Source organism: Carlito syrichta, unplaced genomic scaffold (genome assembly GCF_000164805.1).
Source record: "Carlito syrichta isolate Samal-C Ts95f unplaced genomic scaffold, Tarsius_syrichta-2.0.1 Scaffold316281, whole genome shotgun sequence".
Lineage (NCBI taxonomy): Eukaryota > Metazoa > Chordata > Mammalia > Primates > Tarsiidae > Carlito > Carlito syrichta.
The window spans coordinates 2,556,467-2,579,091 of NW_007260377.1; the positions used below are offsets into that span (position 1 = coordinate 2,556,467).

At 31.4% G+C, this 22,625-nt stretch overlaps 1 protein-coding gene across 2 annotated transcripts in view; it reads left to right on the top strand.

Annotated features, from left to right (window-relative positions):
- The window catches only part of NCAM2 (neural cell adhesion molecule 2), a 562,051-nt gene extending 549,846 nt beyond the window's left edge, over nucleotides 1–12,205 (top strand). Inside the window, exons 14-15 of one of the 2 annotated variants that reach the window (XM_021706993.1) lie at nucleotides 6,652–6,771; nucleotides 9,807–12,205. In XM_021706993.1, coding sequence (XP_021562668.1) covers nucleotides 6,652–6,771; nucleotides 9,807–9,918 — 232 coding nt within the window. In that variant the 3' untranslated portion in view covers nucleotides 9,919–12,205. The remainder of the gene's footprint in view (nucleotides 1–6,651; nucleotides 6,772–9,806) is intronic. The other variant, XM_008074038.2, reaches the window with a different exon arrangement.
- Nucleotides 12,206–22,625: the final 10,420 nt, after the last annotated feature.

Genomic DNA, 22,625 nt, shown 5'->3' on the forward strand with positions numbered 1-22,625 from the left:
TCTAGAAATCTCAAATAAAAACAATCTAAATAATTTCCAAAATAAAGAAGATAAAAAGAAAAATCTCACATGGCCACATTATATTCATACTATAGGAAATAACCTTTTATGCATAATTATAATATGTATATAATATATGTGTAATAATATATTTTTTATGTAATTTTTATAATTATATAAATAAGTGCAAATATAAATTGAAATAAATATAAATAGATATATGTATATATATCTCCTGACATAAACTAGAGGCAAAAACACCTTATTGATAGAGGAGCAAAAATAAGATTTACACCTGACTTTTCTGTGAAAGCTATGAAAGTAAGAAGAAAGTGGAGTGAAGAAGTATTTAAAATGTTGAGAGAGAACCCTCCTCCAACCAAGAAGTCTGTTTTCTCTGAAATTATCACAGAAAGTGAAAGGCAAAAATGAAAGTAAAAAAATAAAGGCAACAAATAAAAAATAGTAGCAAATATAGTAGATATTAACCCAATGATATCAATATTTATTTTTAACATATTTTTATTTTTAATATTAATGGTTTAAATACACCAGTAAAAAAGGCAGATATTGTCAGGTAGATTAAGATATAAGACCCAAAAGTATTTGTTCTACAAATACCCACAATAAATATAAAAACACATTTAGATTTTAAAAATAGATAAAGACACGCTAAAGTAACACTAATCAATAAAAAACAGGACTTTGAATATTGATTACATACAACATCAAATTTAGAGCAAAGAAAATTATTATAAATTTAAAGGGGTGTTAAATAATCATAACGAGGTCAATTATCCAAGAAAACACAACAATCTTTAACATGCATGTGTCTAACATCAGAGTTTAAAAATATTTAAGGCAAAACCTGATACAATGTAGAGAGAAATATATGAACTCACCACGTATTTGAAGACTTAAACACTCCTCTATCAGAAATGGACAGATCTAACTGGCAGGAAAAAAACAAAACAAAACAAAACTGGAAAAAAAAGAAAAGGAAGGCAAAAGAAAAAGAATAAGAAGAAAAACATGAAAAAAAAATTTTAAAAGGAGAAATTAATATAAAACCAATAAGGACATAAATCAACTATATATAATTGACATCTATAAACTAGTTCACCCAATACCAAAAGAATACACACTTTTCTTAAGCTCACATTGATCATTCATCAAGATAAATCACATTCTGTGCTTTATATCTTAAAACATTTAACAAAATAAGAATTATACAATGTTTGTGGTAAGACCACAATGGAATTATAATACAAATCAATAAAAGAAAGATAACTAGAAAATACTCCCAAGTCCTTGAAGATTAACATCATGCTTTTAAATAACACATGATTCAAATAAGAAATCTTAAGAGAAATTCTAAAAATATTTTAAAATAAATTAAAATGAAAGTGCTACATAACATTTTGTGGGATGAGTCAAAAGCAATGCTTAGAGGTAAATTTTCTTATTAGACAATAGGAAATATTGAAATTAAATTATTTAAATTTCTACCTGAGGAAACAAGAAAAAAGAGGAGATTAAGTACAAAGTAAGCCGAAGACAGGAAATAATAAATATTAGACCAGAAACAAATGAATTTAAAAATAAGTTATCAATAAAGAAAACCAATAAAACTAAAATCTGATTCTTTGAAAATATCAATAAAATTGTTAAACCTCTACTCAGGCTAATTTGAGAAACAGAGAGATAGAGAGAGAGAGAGAGAGAGAGAGAGAGAGACAGAGACAGAGACAGAGAGAGACAGAATGGGAATTAATAGCAGAAGTGAAGAAGGAAACATCACTACAGCTAGCATGGTCACCCAAAGCATGATAAAACAATACTATGTACAACTCTGTGCTGATAATTTGATAACCAAAATGAAATATGCAATTCTTTGAAAGATACAATCTGCTAAAAGTCACATGAAAATGTACACTTGTAATAGATCTATATCTATTAAAAATATACTCATAATTAATAACCTCACAAAACAGTAAGCACCAGGCCCCAATGTATCTACTGGTAAACTTTACTAAATATTTAAAAAAGAAGCTAGATCAATATTTTATGATTTGCTTCAAAAGATAGAAGAAGAGTGAATATGTTTCAACTCATTCTATGAAACCAGCATTATCCAAATGCCAGACAAAGACATTAAAACAGAAAACAAAAACAAATAAAGTACATGCCAATATCTTCCTTGAACACTGATGCAAACATCCTTAACAAAATAATAGCAATCCAACATTGTATAAATAAACATACACCATAACCAAGTAGGATTTATTCCAGATATGCAAGTCTGAGTCAATATTGAAAAATCAAGCTGGGCTCAGTGGCTCAGCCTGTAATCCCGTGTTTTGGGAGGCTGAGGTGAGTGGATTGCCTGAGCCTGCGGGTTCGAGACCCACCTGTGCAACTTGGCAAGATCTCATCTCTACAATAAAGCAAAAAAACTAGCCGGATGTGGTAGCACACGCCTGTAGTTCCAGCTACTTGGAAGGCTGAGATTAAAGGATCGCCGGAGCCCAGCAGGTGGAGGCTGCAGTGGCTGGGAGTGACCACTGCACTCCAGTCTGGGTGACAGAGTGAGACTCCAACTCAAAAAAAAAGAAAAAAGAAAAAAAAATCAATGTAAATCCAGCACATCAACATGATAAAAAAATCACAAAGTCATATTAACAGATGCAGAAATATTATTTGAAAAATTTGATAGCCATTGATGACAAAAATTCTCAGTAGACTAAGAATAGTGAAAAATTTTCTCAACTTAGTAATAAATATCTAAAAATCTATAGCCACCATCATAATTAACATTTTGGTAAACAAACTAGAAGCTGTCCTACTAAGATTGGAAACAAAGTAGGACTATCCCTTTTTAATACTCCTTTTCAACATTGTACTGGAAGTACTAGCTAAAGCAACAAGACAAGAAAAAAAAGGTGTACTGATTGGAATAGAAGAAATAAAACTCTAAAACTTTCTTTGCAAGCAATATGAATGTCCACGTAAAACAGCTGAATGAGTTGACAACAAAACTCCTAGACCTGATAAATGATTATAGCAAGGTTACAGGATAAAAGGTTAAGTGCAGATCAATCACTTTTCTATATAAAAACAGTGTACAGGTGGAATTAAAATTAAGAACACAATTATTTTTGTAGCATCCCCAAAGATGAAATACTCAGGTATAAAACTAATAAAATAATTATAAACTCTATGAGAAAAACTGCATAACTGATGAAAGAAAATCAAATAACCAATTAAATGGAGAAATATTTTATGTTTATGAACAGAAATACTCCATATGATCAAGATATCAGTTCTTCCCAACTTGATATATAGATTCAATGAAATTTTGATAAAAATCACAAATTATTTTATGGATATTGAAAAACTGATTCCAAAGTTTATATAGGGAGACAAAAAGACCCACAATATAATATATAAAAAAATATATAGGGAGGCAAAAAATATATATAGGGAGGCAAAAAAATATATAGGGAGGCAAAAAGACCCACAATAGCCAACACAATATTAAAGGAGAAGACCAAAGTTGGAGGACTGACACTATCCAACTTCAAGATTTACCACAAGCTATTGTAAACAAGACAGTGTGATATCAGTTAAAGGAAAGATAAATTAATGTAAACAAATAAAAAACCAATAGGGAGATCCACTTAAGTATAGTCAACCGAACTGATTTTTGACAAAAGAGTAAAGGCAGTACTATGAAAAAAAGTTTCTCTTTTCAACATGTGGTACTGGAACAACTGTAATCCATAGCCAATAAAATGTATCACAATACAAGCATTATGTCCTTCATAAAAATTAACTCAAAATGTAACATTGACCTAAATGTAAATTGCAAAACTATAAAACTTCTAGAAAATTACCTTAAGGTTGGTGATGACTTTTTAGATCCAACATCAAAAAGCACAATCCATGAACAAAATAATTTATAAGCTGGACTTTATTAAAATTAAAAGTTTATGCTTTTCAAAAGATATCATTAAGAGAATAAAAAGACAAGACACAGGATGAAAGAAAATGCTTGCAAAGATGTCTCTGATAAAGTGGAATAATACAAAATATACAAATAATTCTTAAAACTCAATACAAAAAAAGGAACAACCAAACTAGATAATGGACCAAATACCGTAACTGGGAAGGCACCTTCACCTCACCAATGAAGACATACAAATAGCAACTAAGAAATGAAAAAATGTTTCACAACTTATATCATTAACAATAATTTTTTTCTTGAGTTGGAGTCTCACTCTGTCACCCAGGCTGGAGCGCAGTGGCACACTCACGGCCCCCACAGCCACAACTTGCTGGGTTTAGGTGATCCTTCTGCCTCAGCTTTTGAAGTAGTCAGAACTACAGGTGCATGCCACCACGCCTACCTGGCTAATTTTTGTAATTTATTGTAGAGACGAAGTCTCACCAAGTTGCCCAGGCTGGTTGCGATATAAAAAATAAAATGAGATAATATACCTCTATACACTTATAAGAATAGTCAAAATCCGAAACACTGACAATACCACATGTTGGAAAGAATGTGGAGTAACAGAAAAACTCATTTATTGCTGATGGCAATGCAGTGGTACAGCCAATTTGGAAGATAATGTAGCAGCTTTTTATAAAACTAAACACACTCTTACCTTACGAACCAGCAATTGAGCTCATTAGTATTGAGCTGAAAATATATGCTGTCTCCCAAACCTGCACATTGATATTTACAGTAGCTTGATTTATAATTGCCAAAACTTTGCAGCAAGGATGTGCCTCAGTGAATGAATGAATAAATTGTAATAGATCTCAACAATGGGATATTATGCAGTACTAAAAAGTATGCCCTTCTGAGCGATGAACAGACATAGAGGAAGCTTAGATGTTTAGTGCTAAGTGATAGAAGCCTATTTGAAAAGGCTGCATATTGTACTAATCAGTTGATACTTTGGTATAAGACAAACTATACTGACCGCAAAAGATCAGTGGTTGTATGTGTTGGAGAGAAGGGTGAGGTGAATAGCACACAGGATTTTTAGAACAGTAAACTATTCTGTATGATAAAATAATGGTAGAAAAATGTCTGTTAAATCTTTGGGTCAATGTAGGTTTTTTTTGTTTGTTTGCTTTGCTTTGTATGTAATCCTAGTTTACGTGCTTTTTAAAGAGCTAATTTCATTGTTCCTATATCTATCATTACAGTAAGAAATTGGATAGTTACACTGGTCTAAATGTCCCATATGCTACACCTATTCATTTCTCACTGCCTCTAATCCCTGGCAATCTTTGGTCTCATTACTGTCTTAAGAGATTTGTCTTTTCCAGAATGTCATATAGTTGGAATTACACAGCATGTAGCCTTTTCAGACTGGCTTACTTCTTTAAATAAATGCAATTATTAAAGTTCTTCTGTATACATTCATGACTGGATAACATATTTCTTATTATCGTGAGTACTATCCAATTGTATCAATGTATCACAGCTTATTTATCAATTTTCCTATTAGAAAAACATCTTGGTTGGTTACAATTTTTTAGTAATTATAGAGTTGCTATAAACATTCATGTGCAGATCATTGCATGGATAAAAATTTTCAACTCATTTGGGTGTGTAGAAGCACAATTACTAGATTGTAAAATAAGACTATGTCCCTGAGTAGTGGAAGTCCTCATCCCTTCTTTATTTTTTTCTGTACCATTTCACGTTACCCTTCATTATTACCAAATAGCTTTCCTTTCCATTTTTGTTGTTATTTACTTTTTGAGGCATGAAATTTTGCAGTAAGCTTCCTACTTTTCATTGGTTATAAAAAAATTACACTTACATATATTATAAATCTGATAAAGATGACATTTGAATGTGAACTGATAAATGAAAATTCATTTATCTGAAATGCAATGATTCTTCTTCTAAAAGTTATTTTCTTAAAATGTAAATATTTCAAGACAGTGATCATATTATTGTTAAGATCTTTCATATAAATTGATAGCCATATTTAAAACAAAACACATATAAAAATTTTGTCTTCCAAAATTTGAAATCAAAAACAATATTTCGGATGTATTTCAAATGATTTTAGTATTTTAAAATGCTTTACTCAAGTGTTTTTTTAAAATAAAAATGTGAGTATTCTTTTTAAAACATTTTCATTCTAAATACGTGGAATACAATTCGGGGTTAGTCATACAAATGGTCATTGTACAGGTAAAGTTTGGGCCTCGCTTTACTCAAGTGCTTTTTATCGTTAAAATGTTTTTATATTTTAAAGTACTGCTAGTTAGGGGAAAGAAAACTATTCCATGCTATAAATATTATTTAACACGATATTTTTTATTTATTTCCACTCAGAAAGTATACAAAAGGATTTAAAATTTGAACTAATTTTGCTAAATAGTTGACACAATTTTGATGAGAAAAAAATATCTAGACCAGATGGAATTTCTTTGTTTATTTTCCTGAGTGAAAATATATGGTGAGATAAACTTAAATGGAAAAATTTTTCTTAGTGGTTTTCTAAAGTTGGCCGTGTTTATTTATTTGGAGGGAGATAGTACCAGGTGACAATTTTAAACTACATTCAACCATGCATTCATTTTTACATTACACAGGTAATATGTTTTCCTTTATGTTTCTAGGAAGGATGGGTCAAAAGAACCAATAGTGGAGATGAGAACAGAGGATGAAAGAATTACTAATCATGAAGATGGGAGCCCAGTAAATGAGCCAAATGAAACCACACCACTAACAGAGCCTGAGTATGTAGCTTGAAATGCTTACTTATATTTAAATCAGTTTTGGTAAAGTGATAACACATTATCATAACTTGTATTATATATCTGCAAATTTTATTATAATTATTTTTCAAAGAATTATGCTGTTTCTTTTAATGAAATTATGCGTGAATATCTAAAATCCATTTTCTATTGAGACATTTCTCATGAAAACTTCAATGTCAGAGAAAGTCCATTTTTAAACCACATATGTATAATTTTATGTAAAAATATATTAATGAAAGAAGTATGCTACAGAGTGGAATTTTCCAACACTAGCCTTACTCTCAAAATGTGATGCTTTCACTTTCAAAATTTTTGAAAATAGGTATTTTTACTGAAATAAAAATAGTCAGGAAATTATTCATAATTTTGAATACTAATAGCAGTGAAATATATCCAAGACTATTTTTTAAATAAATAATATTTGTTAAGAGGAAGAAATACTGTTATATTCTTTATAATTTTAACATCAATGTAGTAAATAATGATTGGTCTCCATTTAAGACAGTGTGGTTTATTTCTGTGTCCCTCATAGCTCTATTAAAACTTTAGTAGATATCACAACTAAACCTGCAAAGATGATTGTTTGCCTAGATTTATGTACATTGAAATTAGAGTAATCAGGGCTGGGTGCGGTGACTCACACCTATAATCCCAGCACTTTGGGAGACCTAGGTGAGAGGATTGCCTGAGCCCAGGGGTTCGAGAACAGCCTGGGCTAGTTGGCAAGACCTCATCTCTACAATTAAAAAAAAAACAAAAAAATTAGCTGGGCATGGTGGTGCATGCCTGTAGTTCCAGCTATTTGGAAGATTGAGGTGGAATAGCCTGAGCCCAGCAAGTCAAAGCTGCTGTGAGCCTGAGCAGCGTGCCACTACACTCAAGCCTGGGTGACAGAATGAGACTCCAACTCAAAAAAAAAAAAAAAAAAAAGAAGAGAGAGAGAGAGAGAAAGAAAGAAAGAAAGAAAGAAAGAAAGAAAGAAAGAAATTAGAATAATCAAAGTGAAGACATTATTAAGAAGTAACAGCAGTAGTATTCTAGTGGATGTATGTGACACTAACAAAATCATGGTTATCATACTCTTTTTTACTGTTCATCAGGTGTTTTTCATTATTTTTCAAAACAAATACTATTTATTTTTCTTTACAGCCTACATTCCCTTGTAGTGTAATCTGATTTAGGTTTCTCATTATAAATCAAACACAGAAGGAAGTCACAGTTGAAAACAATGGATTTTTTTTCAGAAATCCCATTTATTTGCTCTGAAGAGACTGAAATCATTAATATATATAGACACAAAATACTACTCTATAGCTAAAATTTTTATATAAACCCTCAGGCTGTTTTTAATTATTACATTGAAAGAGTATTGCATTCTAAATTTAGGTTAACTGTATTAGAGGTGGGTTCTACAATCTCCCCTTCAGAAATCAGAAGTATTTCCAATGAAGTGAAGTATTACACAATAAAACACAATCTAGTCTAGCAAATAACACACTATTATACTGGTGTGCATAGAAACTAGTTAAGAGAATTCCCTTGAATTGGGCTATATTTTGGACAAAAAAGTAAGTTAATTAATAGTCTAGATCTGAACCATAAAAAATATTGTCTAGACAATACTAAATAAAATAATTAACAGTAATTTTTAAAAGAAATTTAGCATAAACATAAGTAGTGAGAAATTATATATGCAGAAATACATCTTCCAAGAATTAATTGAAAACTTTGGTTCATTAAAAACTCCTTACATAGTTCTGTAAGAGATATATTAAGCTTTATGCTAATCTACTATCAGAACTCTAAAAATTTCTGCATTTTGATGCTAAAAAAGTGAAACATTGTTTTTCTAATCTTTTATTGTGAATATTTTCAGTACTTGGGAATGGGAAAAAGGAAGACTTGTGAATGTGCTGTTATAAAGAGCATGCTCTTGTTAGTACAATGCCTCTTCCTTCCCACCAACAGATCTTACAAGTTTCTGCCTATGACTTACTTTTGACTGAATAGTTCTGATAGCTTTGATCTTCAGAATACAATGTTTACCCTTCTTATTAAAAAAAAAAGATAAATTACAGATAAAACTCTGAGGAACTACTGCCTCTCCATAAAATGGGAGGTTGAAGTCACAGAGGTGAATTGGAATTGTATTTCTAAGAAATTTTTTTTGATATGAAAAACGATTTTGTCAAGGGAGAAAAAAATTAGTCACCAAAAAATGTTACAAGATACAATCATAAACCATCAAATTTGACAATTTTAGATTAAAAACTTAAAAGTATAATTCACTGACATAAAATAAGATTTATGAAACTGTCTTAATGTTAAGAAATAAAGTTTGCTATTAAAAACTATCAACAAATGTTCCCAGAAGTGATATAAAATGACAAGAAAAATAATAATGAAAATAAATAAAAGAAAACATGGCAAATATGAAAAATGAGAATGTCCTAAAAAATATTCATTTGCATTAAGTTTCAAAGAATATTGCTAATTTATCTGGTTTCTAAATTTTATGTAACAGAATATGGCAACAATTATTGATGGCTTTTACTTGAAAACATGAATAATAAAAATGCATCATGTCATTGACATATATTTGCTTTTTACCTTCCAAAACACTTAATTATAATTTTAGTTTCAATGACTGTTTACCAAGTCTAAGCCATCCTATCATGACCAATTTGATGCATCTAAATTTACAAATACATTTTTCATTCATTTTGCATTACATTACATTTGTATGATAAACAATCTTGCCTTATTCTATTGCCAATTATTTTTATGAATTTGATATTACTTTATTTTACTTTATTTTTTAAGTGAGAAAGTAGGATTTATTGAGGACAGAAAAGCTCCCACAATGGGAGGGGACCTGAAGGGATTGCCCCTGATAATACTTTAACAAATTTTTTGAAGAGATTATTTTGTCTCCAAAATAGTAATTTAAATTTTATATATCTCTTCAAAAACTCCCAACAAATGAAGTTTATTATTTTTTAATTTTCTTTCAGAAAATTGCCTTTAAAAGAAGAGAATGGGAAAGAAGTTCTAAGTCCAGAAACTATAGAAATTAAAGTTTCTAATGACATCATTCAGTCAAAAGAAGATGACAGCAAAGCGTAACAACAGTATCACAACGTCTTGAACAACACTACAAAGAGCATATGGATTGCAGTGACCCTATGACCAAAACTATTCCACTGACCTTAATTTCTTGGGAAACTTATAGCTTGGAATAGCTTGTACACATATACATATGATCAGATACTCCTGCCCATGGTCCATTTCCTTTGTTGTTGTTGTTGTTGTTGTTATTGTTGTTATTGTTAATTTTGTTAAGAATTTCAGTCTAGAAACCTGACTGGCACCAACTCTTGGGTGTTCAATTTGATTCCATGATTGAAGTACTGCAATTTATTATCTAGTTAAAGTGCTCTATTTCTTAAGAACTACATTTCATACCACCAACAAATATATTTTAACCTCTAACAAATAGGGGTTTAGGAAAAAAGCTTTGTGAGCTACATGTATAAGAAAGCCCTGCATGTTTATGAATCCTGTCTTGGGCAAATAGATTCTTAAAGTGGCTTTCTGCTTAAGATGAAGGCACTTAACAAAGGTTACACATTTTATCAGGGGAATTTCAGGGAACCTGGGCTTGAAGGAGCCAGTTATCTTTAGCATTTATTAAAAATTGAGAAGAATTTTGGAAAACATTTTTCAAGTTATGATTCAGTGCGTTTTCAACATTGATTTTTTTGATAGATTAAAGTGTCAGATCAAAACTGTTACCTATTTGGAAGAATATTAGTTGTATGTAAAATTAGATTAGAACGACTCCCTAAATCTCTATCTCTTTATATATGTCATATTCATTCACAATGGATTAAACAAAAAATAAATGTATTGCAAGTGAAAAAAAATATTGATTTCTGCCCTCAGCTTCAAATAAAATAAATTGAAATGGGAACAATATCAACATGGTGTCTTGATATATTTATGAATATGTGACTATCTTTTATTTTTTAAATAATTTATCAATAAAGTCATTAGTGTCCAGATACTTCAAATCATATCCTCAGATACATTTTTTAGTCCATAATTTTAGATAATTTTTAAAAACTAATCTTTTCTGTGTTATAAATCCATCATTCGTTGTAATAGGCTAAGGAAAATAAAAAACTTAAGGTTGGCAAATTTAAGAATAAATTATTTAACATTTCATGTACCATGAATATGTCAGTGATAAACAACTGAATAGTTACTATGTGTTTTTATTCTATATGTTGTAGCTAGAAGTCATTTTAAGATTTTGATAAACAACTTTGGTTGAAGAAATTCCTTCACTATCCAACACAAACTTTATATTATCACTTGTCAGGACTTATATCAGAATAAAATTCTTCCAAGTATTAACTTCCAAGCTATGCAAGCTCCCAGAGGTAAGAGATTGAAGCATAATTTAAGTTATAGGTAAAGTTTTAAAAAATATATTTATGATTATAAATACACATACCAATTGGGAGCAGGTTTCTTAACCTAGAGAGCCGAAGATTTCTTTAGGACCCAAAACATTCAGAACCTTTGGTGTTTCAGGTGGTGTTATAGCTCAGATATTGACTAGATGGGTAATGTAGCCGAATAGAATGTCAGAGAAATTTTTAACAGCGCAGAGAGACCTGCTTTGTGAGTGTTTCTCTACAGAAATTATTTGATGATTACTAAATGTGATATTAACGCCACTCCTGAATACTTTTTTTTACAAAGTGCTTGAAACTGTCAGCCAAGGAGAGACAATTAAGTAATTTTATACTAGTCCTCACTTTTCTGGCTGTCAGCAGGACAGAATATGACTATCTGCATGTTAAGGCACCAAGTTGCCACAGGGTCTTTGCCATAAATTGCAAGGTAATAATGCAGGAATCTCTCCTTGCTATCCTGTCTGGCATATTCTGAAGAAAAGAACAGAATTCCTGTGCCTACGTAGGGATCTGAGTAGTGTCTAAACAAATAAACCAGTTAGGTCATTTTAACTAACTTGATTATCCAACTGGTCTTTGAAAAATTTGACCGTTGCTATTTAGTTTATGTTTGTCTGATTATCTGGTTTGCTTTATTTTGCTGTGTTTTATTTTGTTTGTTTTGTTTTGTACCAATGTACTAAAACTTGTCAAAATACTTGAATTAGTTTGTGCAAAGTAAACAAGCTTAGTAAAGTGTCCATGAAGCAATAGCCATGAATGTAAATTTTTCCTGGATCCACCACATGGTTTCAAACTAATGATGGTGAAACATTAGGATGACTGAGAAAGTCATTTCGCATGTTTACTATTGTTATATTTGCGCTTTACTTCAAGAGCAGAGAAATCATAATAAAGAAAAAAATATTTTTGTGTTTTCTCTATTTGAATTTTGTTTCTCTCAGTTATTTGCATATTCTTTCTAAAGAAATTGAGTTAAATATATCTATATATATATCACTCCACATGAGTGGCGGCCCGCCACTCATGTGGAGTGATAACTGAAATTAACAGATAATCTGAAGCTCATTGTAGACAGACTGTTTCAAGTTCACTGTTTCAGTTGCCCGAGTGGTCCTTAACTCTTATCCTTGAAATCTATGTCATGCACCTGCATGACAATACTGTGATAAAATATTTCTTTTGGTATTTCAATGGAATGCTCCAGATTAATCTATTTGTAAACGTTTTCAAATAAAAATGTCTTATATTAAATTGTAAGATATGAGTAGAGCTGAAATAACCTGCTTCATTTTTATTCTAGACTAAACAAATACATATACCTGTATAAATGTTATTTTTACTCTCTGAGGGTATTCATAGGTATTAGTATAAAATGTCAAAATGGTTGATGGATTATAAGTACTGTTAAAATAATCTGAACCCTATGCTACTTTAAACCAAGAGGCAACAATATCACCAAAAACATTAGCATTTCTTGATAGGTTAGGTGCAATCAGGCAATGACAATCTATAGTCAACAACATATAAGAGGAAAAAGTGATATCAGAATTTTAATACATATTTTGTTTTCAAAACTGGCATAAATTAATGTACCAACATATTATACAATGATTTGCAAATGAACTTAATTAAGAATTGTAATTTCTAAAGATTTATTTATTTGTTGTGTGGGGTAAGACATATTGCCATTCTATTGATACTAATATCCAATATTAATTCAATGTTTCTTAAGTTTTCCTTTATTTTTAATATTGATACCTATAAAAGCACTTGCAAAGGCTATTAGATCCAGCAAACTTCATATGAACCTTAGTTTTTGAATTAAATATTTATATAAATAGATTTTATTAATCAAATTATTTATTTGTGTGCCAACAATTAATTGTAACTTTATAATCACACCTTTATCTTATGCTTTTTAATTTTAATAATTAAGGTATATTTGTGCCTTTGAATTAGTATGATACTGCTTTATGAAAAGACAAAAAACCAGAGTTACCAACATTACTGATATGTTTCACTCATATATGAGACACTCAAATGATGTTGCTTGTTTTAGTGAATAAGCTCAACTTAAGCTACTTTACCATGAATAGAAACTCTAAAAATAACAAATAATACTGTGTAATTCATTCTAACTCACAACTGACAATTCTTTTCATACATACACATGAAATATTCTTAATTTGTTCTGATTTTTTTTTTCTAGACACTAAATACCTTCTAGATATTGTTGAAATGGAATTTTTATCAGTCGTAAGATAAAGACGACAGATGACTTTTAAAAGTTGAGCAAATTACTATGGTGTCTCTTGGATTTTCATTATTCCTTTTGATACATTTGATTTGGAATAATAAATCAGCCCCTATTGTTGACGATAAGATAATCACTGGTGAAAATGTTTTTGAAAAAAAATGTTATAAGTAATGTTATTTCTTAATTTAAGAAATATTGGAATAACATATTATAATTATTTATTAAATTTGTAAAGTTATTTTTCATGGAGAATAAGGTAAATGTTAAACTTAAATCCCCCATAGAGTTCTTTTTCATAATCATGTCTGGAGGGCTTGTTCAACAAGCTTTATGAGCAGGTGAAAATGTTTTTTTTAAATAAGATTGTTAGCATTGTTTATCTTTAGAGAGAAAATATTTGTATCCACATATTAACCTTTGAAGCATTGATACATAGTCTCCATAAATGAAAGTGTATATGGATGTATTGACAAATGAAAATTAAATTGTGGGTGGTCACCGAATTGAAATACTTCAATCCTAAAATGGAAATTTTTAAAGAAAGTCTTCTATTCATGAGCTTAATAATGTTTTGAGATAAAAAAATGTGTAAATGAGAAATTTATAAAAGAACTCAGACATAGTACTCGCTGAACAAATAATTTTCATTCAGTTCCCATCTTTCCTTTTTTAAAAATTTGCATTTACCCATGTAGATGCAGCTATTAAAAAATTATACAAGAATGCTAATAGATTAATTATTTTCCCTCACACAAAAGGCAAAGACTTTTATATTATATGTAATGGTAAATATTTATTTGATAACACACTTATTCTTAGGAAAATAGTTTATTACTCACTTTAGGATTTTATCAACAAATATATTATTTGGTATATACCTCTTTGAATTTTCTTTTTATACAATTTTTGAGATTCTGGCCACACAATGTTCATAAATATAGCCCATGTACATTCAATTTATTTTCTGAAATGAAAACACATATCTTTTGGCATCTGCTTTTAGCTTCCCATGGAAAAGAGTCCCATGGAAAACAATCACTCACTGTTGGAGGATTTCAAATCACTACCAGACATAGGAGAGTAGAGAAACAAGAAATGCAAGGAGCCAGAAAGGCAAACTGAACTGCTACATTTGGAATAAGTAAGGACCAGATGTTGAGAAGTGTTTGACTAGGGACTAGCAACATTGCCTAGATGAAAATTATGGCCAATTACGCTAATTCAAAGAAGAAAACCTACTGAAATCCAGAGGAGAAAGTTAACAAAGCTAGGACCTATGATTCAATTTTGCAAATAGAATTTTTAAAGTACAACATACATACTATGAAATAAATGGTATTGTTAAAAACCTACCTATTTGTTCCAACTTTTAAAGAAATATTTATGGTTTAGTATTTGCTTCTAAACCCGGTTAGAAATATGTGAACTTAGAAATAAAAGTTAAAAAAAAAAACATTTTTTGATATGTGAATTATATGCTGTGCTCAGTATGCATTGAAACATACTCCTTTATTTTCTTTAACTTATATATTCCATTCAAATTCTATATTCTTAAGTTAGCTATCACAAAGTTTTTTTTTAATTGTTTCAATATGGTATGTCCCTATGAAATGCTGTATATATATATATGTCTAAACTGTAAAAATTATACTGCAAATGTTGAAGTTTTGTATTTATGAGAGACATTGAAAGTATGGCTTACGGTATATCAAACTTGTCACACTTCACCATTTGTATATTAATAGTAAAGATACTTTTACTTTAATAAAGTGTTGCATTTTATGTTTATTTTGAAGAAAATGTTTGCAATGAGTGAGCTTATGATTTGACAATACTTTATTTTTTTTAATTTCCAAGCATATCTCAAGAGACTCTAAGTAGGAGAGTGTGCTCTGTCATCTTGCTTTATACTGACTCACAATCTTTTAGCTTCTACACTAAGCCAAACTTAGAGAGTTTAATCAATAAACAGTTGGTTTACAGCAGTAGTTCTAAAATGAGACTCCCAAACCCACCCTCCCCCAGATCAGCAGCTTCCTCATTACCTGGAAACTTGAAATATAAGTTGCTGAACCCCATCAAAGACCAGCTAAATCAGAAAACTCTGGGAGATGACTCTGACAATTTGTATCTTAATTAAGACTTTCTGTTAATTCTGATGCACACTAAAATTTGAGATCCACTGAATTGGAGACACAGCTTTTTTCATTCGCCAAATATTTTGATCAACTTAAAATTCCAGGCAACCTACTAAATATAGCTAGTTAGGCATTAACACAATATATGCATTCCCCAACAACATTATGTTCTGCAAAATTATGAAAATAACAAGACTTGAAGGAAAAATAAGCTTGGAACACGCCTCTCAAAATGTAGACAATTTTGGGAAAAAGCATTGACACAAGTAACAAAAGACAATAAATATTTTTAAAAAAATATAAACATACTTTAAAAGACATGTTAGGCACACTTTAAATTATTGTCTCATATTAACATTTTCTTTCATATTGGAATTGTATTTCTCATTATTATATATATTTATCTTAGAGAACTCCATGAGTTACAAAAGGAAGGAAACTAATACCCTCACAAGTTTTTAAAAGGAGTTTTCATTAAAAAAAAAAGAAAAAAACTGTAAAGTATACCTCATTCTTCCAAAAAAAAAAAAAAAAAGTCTAAATGCCAGCTCTTCACATGGGAGCAGTTTTCAATATAAGCTTTACAAATTCTGCAAAGTACTTACACATATAGAATTTTAAAAAATAACATTAAATGCACTCTGAGGGGCGAACAAAAGGGCATTCATATATTGTGCTTTGTCCTTCAGTATTCTATATTTATTAAAGGCTCAAGCATCCCTGTTAAAAATTAGTGAATTTCTTCTACTTTTTTCTAATCTAAGCCATTGCTTGAATATAAATTCTTTTTACTTGTAGTATAAATAATGAACATATTGCCTAAGATCAGACCATAAATGACCTCAGCATTTTAAATTTATTTTTTAAATTAATTTTTAATTTAAAAGACAGAATGTTCTCAAAATATAAATATCTTCTTTTTAATGTGAAGTGCCTTGTATATGTACTTATCTTTGGCAAAACTTTGCTCTTCAATAAAAAATGCATACCTTTGTGTATTTTAACATTCCTGGATAACGCATCTTTCATAGATAGTGCTTTTTGTTGTTGTTTTTGGCAGTGGGGAGCCCGCTAGAATAGAATAATGTAAAATCCATCAACAGCTAATTTACTTTGATTTTTATTAATAGAGCAGGCTATAAAGTCATATATTTATAGCATTTGGGTGTCTTATTATTTGGGGGGAAATAACTTGATGATTTATTCTATGCCAACTCTTCCACTTCCAAATCCAATTTGCACTTCTTTCATTATTCGGTCACCTGCCACAATCATGATCAATATCTGAAACTGACCTGGTAGGATTAAGATATATAGAGGAAAGGATAATTACCAAAATCAGTCCAAAACATTTGTATACTGTCACTCCTGGAGAGCAAGCAATTACAAATTATCTTGGAGGAGTCATTTTTAGATGAAAGGGCTTTTTGTTGTTGCAATTTCTTTGTATTTGGAGGCATTGGCTGAAGAGAAGGAAATTGACGTCTTATTTGTAAACAAAGACCCAAACTGAATCCATAGTGGGAGATGAGAGTTGTATCTGGGGTTACTAATTGGGGATGAGAGAAGACATCACCAGGTTTGACTATATGAAAATACCCCCAGCATCTACAAAAAAAGCAAAAATAAAATGTTCACTAACTCAGAAAGCAAGCGAGCCATATCTCTACTCACCAGAAAAAAAGAGAAATAGATTTCTCATATTTTTGCAATAGGGATGGAAAGAGAATAGAACTGAGATCCCTGAAGTAATATCAAAAAATTGATAAGCACTCAGATACTGGGATTAGAATAAACCTGGGTCTACACCCCAATTCTAGCACTTCTTACTAGTTCTGAACTTGATCAATTTATGTACAAATTTACACTTTGGTTTATTCACCTATAAGATAGTTGTTATAAAGTGAATGATATTTATCTTCAAGAGCTAATTTAATAATTTATTGAGATAATATTTACAAAGTTATTCATGCAATGTCTACTGTACAGCAAGTACCAATAAATACTAGCCATGATTACCTTATCTGCCTATTATTTCAATCCTGATTCTAATGCTAAGTTATGTTAGACAGTTATCTATTGCTGAATAATGAATCAAATGGAAGTTTAGTGGATTAAAATATCAACCACATATACTTCTTATAATTTTGTGTGTTAATTTGACTAAACTTGGCAATTATTTTGCAACATATGGTGTAGCTGTGCTCCCTTTGGGGCTATTGGCAAGTGAGCCACAAATAGAAGTCCCACTATGTTCATGCTTACCAAACCTGTTTGTATGACACTTGCAATGTTCCATTGGTCTTATTAAGTCATATGAGTAAGCACATAGTCAATGTGTGCGAGTAGACAGTGTAAACCAAGGTATGGTTCATTGAGCACCACCAACGTTACAGTGTATCACAATCTTCCTTGTGACTCCTGATGTTTCACATCTTTTCCACCTGCAAAATCACCTCATCCCCTTCCCAAAACGTCCAAAATTGTGTGTCATTATGTTATCAGGATTAAGCATGCATGTCAGAATGTATTCAACTAAATCAATTCCACGTGCTCATATGCTCCTCAAGTGTTACAGCTGAGTGCAATTCTTCCTGCAGAGTCATGTCCACTAAAAAGAAAATTTAACTGCCTCCAGAAAACCCTATAGACTATTGTAGGCAGAAACTTTATATAATAGACACTACCATTAAAAAAAAATAGGGGAGAATATTGGATAATTTGAAAGTTACTTTTCTTTAGAAACTTTGATTCTAGCCAGGCAAAAATTGTTAATTCCTACCTGACCTCCAGCATTCTATTTTTTGGGCATCTATTGTTCTTAGTTGATGTTAGGGTGACTCTTTAAGATATTCTTACTTTTCTGTAGGAAATGGTGTATAATTACAGATAAGTAAATTTCTTGGTTTACTTCTTGGCCATATATATTTAGTACATGGAAGCTTATTTTCATTTAAATTGTCTAAGTCCCATTAAGTTCAAGACCATACAACTTTAAAAACAGTGTGAACTTTTTCTATGTATCAAATCCACCACATTAACAAAAGTTATACTCTCAAATCTTTTCAGGATAGTTTCCTCTGTATGTTGGACTGCAAAAGTGGGTCCTATTGCATAACAATATTTTCAAAACTCCATTTATCCAGTTAAGAAGGTCTCTAAACTACATCCTTACATTTTCATGTGGTCTAAGCAGAGGACACCTTTGATTTGTCCCAAGACATTTTACCAACAATACTCAGATTTCTATCTTTGTCTTTATGACACTTACTACTTTTGAGAAACTTTTGACAGCTGGAAAGTTTGGGGATAAGAGACAAATCTTGTGTAAGAAATAATCCTTCTTAGTTCTGCTTGACAATTGAGCATATATCTCTTTGGCACGTCTCTCTCCTGCAACACATTATCATACCTGAAAAGTAATAAGAGACAATCAGCACTCCCAACATGCTGTCTGGAAATCTATTTAGTCACATTCATAAATTAATTGGGTATATTTTCTGTTTTTCAATTTATCTCAGGCAACAATTTTTCTAAAAGCTCTGCAAACATGGTTTTCACTGTCCCCAATTTCTAATAGCAATTTTCTCACTGCTCTAGCAGATTCAATTACAATCTCCTTACCTACATTCAGGCCTTTATTTCCAAAGAGTCACAAAGCTGATAACAAAAGTTGTAGGATTTTTGTTACGATAACCAGCTTCTATTTCACTAATCTGTGTCTTTGTATTAGTTTGCTTTGATAGTTAAGAAATGATAATGAAATTAGTTACTTAAAAAACATACAAATGTGTTATTTTACAGTTCTAGAGGTCACACCCTGATAAGGGCAGGACTGGACCAAAATTAAGGTGTCAGTAGTATTCAATTCCTTTAAAGGCTTTTAAGGGCCGCTCACATTCCTTAACCTATGGTCCACTTTTATCTTCAAAGTCAGCAATTGCATTGCTCTGACTTCTGTTTCTAGTGACACACCTCCTTCTCTGATTCAGACCCCCTGATTTCTTATTTTCCTTTAAGGAACTTTGTGATCACATTGGGTTCACCTTTATAATTCAGCAAAATCTTCTTTTTTCATGGTTCTTAACTTAATTACATATACCCAGTTTTTGTGTTTTTTTTTCCTCCTCCATGTAATGCAATATATTTGTAGCATTTAAGGATTAGGACCGGAACATGCTTTGTGTGTCCATTACTTTGTCCACCACAGTTGATATAACAAACCACAGCAAAATATACATACAATAGCTTAGATACCACTCATTAACTCATACTTTTGTATATTGACCTGGCTCAATTGGTTATTTTTTCTGTCTTCTTGGTGTGTTGAAGTTGGTTACTGCATAAGTCAGGGGCCTTCAGGACAAACAGAACCAACAAGAAAACATGTGTATCTTTCAGCTTCATATTCCTTTTTGGGTTATAAAATTATGGAGTCTGCAAAGTCTCACAAATCTGCGAGCTAGAGACCCACGAAAACCAAGGAACATGGTAAACCAGTGAATTGAATGAATATGAGCCCATTGCTACAGTTCTTTGTTATAATGTGGGTTTCTTGGTTAGAAGCAATGTTATGTGGAATACCATAATGATAGTAGATAAGGCATTCTGTAAATCCATAGATAGAAGTTTTGGCAGAAGCATTGGGTGTAGGACAGGCAATTTGTTTCCAGAGCAAGTACCCAGTAAGAACTAAGTACAGTCTCTTCCAAGATGAAACTCTTCTTTGTAATAAATCTGCCACCAGGTAGCTGGTTGATCATCCCAGGAAATGGTATCATATTGATGACTCAGTGTTGGTCTCTGCTGTTGGCTGTATGGGCACTCAGTGGAGGCTGTAGCTTGGTCAGTCTTGGTGAGTAAAAGTCCGTGTTGCTTAGCCCATGCTTAACCTCTATCCCTACCACAATGGCTGCTTTGTTCGTTAGCCCATAACACAAAGACAGGAGTAGTTGGAGTAAGAGATTTTGAATGGTAGCCACAGAACAGGTCATCCTAACCACTTGATTATTAAACTTATCCTCTCCTGAGGATACCCCATAACATCGATGACATTTTACTGGGAGACTAGTGAGAAAGAAGTAGTCATTATTCCAGTCTTATTGGTAAGATTTTTTGAGTTAGAAAGAGCAAAATAAAAGTCACTAAGTTTTAGGGACTTCTACCTAGCAAATTTGTAGGAGTCTAGTGGTGTGAGGTATATTAAGATAGGGAAGAGGGTGGGGTAGGATTGACAGTTGGGAGGAACTGCCAGGGGAGGAAAGGGCACACCTCATCAACAGGGGTACCTGCATAATGAACATTTGTATACCTAACCCTGAATTTTACCCCACATTCTTAAAATAAAAGAAAAAAAAGATAGGATATTTATGCTACTTTTTAATGTAGCTTATTTGTGCTGTTAGGACCTTCTTAAGCCTCATCATGTATATACCATTTCCTTCTGATGATGTTTTGTTGTTGTTCACATGCAACTTTATGGATTAGTGGGTCAGACAACATCTACTTCATGATTGGCAGCTCAGGTCTCACAGGAATTTTATAATGTCATCAGTATAATGTCATCAATGTATTAGATCTGTTTGATATCTTCTGGAAAGGAAAGCGGATCAAGGTCCTGCATACCATATTACGACATTGGGTTGGAGAGCAGAAGGACTTTTGAGACCAGACATTGAATGGGGTTTCTAACCTTTCCAGTAGAAAACACATTGCTACTGATGGGCCTTAATGATAGTTATGAAGAATAAGGCATTTGCTAGACCAATAGCTGTATGTCAGGCACCAGGAGATGTATTAATTTGCTCAACAATGAAACAGAAAATGATATAATAGCTGCAATTGGAGTCAAGTTAAGATTAAGGTAATCCATTGTCATTTTTAAGATTCATATGACTTCTTCAGAGGTCAAATAGCTGAGTTAAATGGGAATGTTGTTAAAAATCACCACACCTGCATCCCTCAAATTCTGGATAGTAGCACTAACTTTTGCAATCCCTCCAGAAATGTGGTATTGCTTTTGATTTACTCCTTTTCTTGGTAGGAGCAACTAACCAATTTCATTATGTCTGTTTTCCAAAAATATTTGAAGGTGTCCTGTGTAGTGTCACCTAGCTCCTTTCTTTTTGTACATGGTTGATTAGCAGTATCCAATACAAACATTTAAAAAATCTAAATAAATATGTCACAACATGAACAATTTATTAATGTTTTCTGAATCACTAAAAATAGAGACATTAGCATTTTAAAACTGAATTAGATCAGAAAGCCAATTTCAGAAACACAGAAAAATTTAGAAAACTTATTCTTAAAATTCTCTTTCATTAAAACTACTAATCTTTGTACCAAAATTTAAGTTAGCCAAGATTCTTCAAAAGAACAAAATGAATACAATATATTATATTAAATATATGGTATATATATTACATATACAATTTTTATACTCTATATATGCACTCTAAACATATATAGGGTAACATAGAATCAGTTATATAATTTTAAAAGCATATTTTATTACTATATATTTAGTAAAATACTTCTGGGTGCGGTGGCTTAACCTGTAATCCCAGCACTTTGGGAGGCCAAGGCGAGAGGATTGCCTGAGATTGCAAGTTCAAGTACAGCCTGGGCAACTTGGTGAAGCCTCTTCTCTACAATAAATAAAAAAATATGCTGGATGTGGTAGCACACTCATGCCTATAGCTCCAGCCGTTTGGAAGGCTGAGGCAAAAGGATCACCTAAACCCAGCAGGTCGAGGCTGGGTTGACCATGAGCATGCCACTGCCCTCTAGTCTGGGAGACAGAGTGAGACTCCGAATCAAAAAACAAAAAAGAAAAAAAGAAAAGAAAAGAAATAAAATACATATAGTTCAAAAATATAAGAAACAACTTTATAGAATATGCTTTAGAATATTGTCTTTTAAAGTTTAGAGAAAATTTCATCAAGCCCA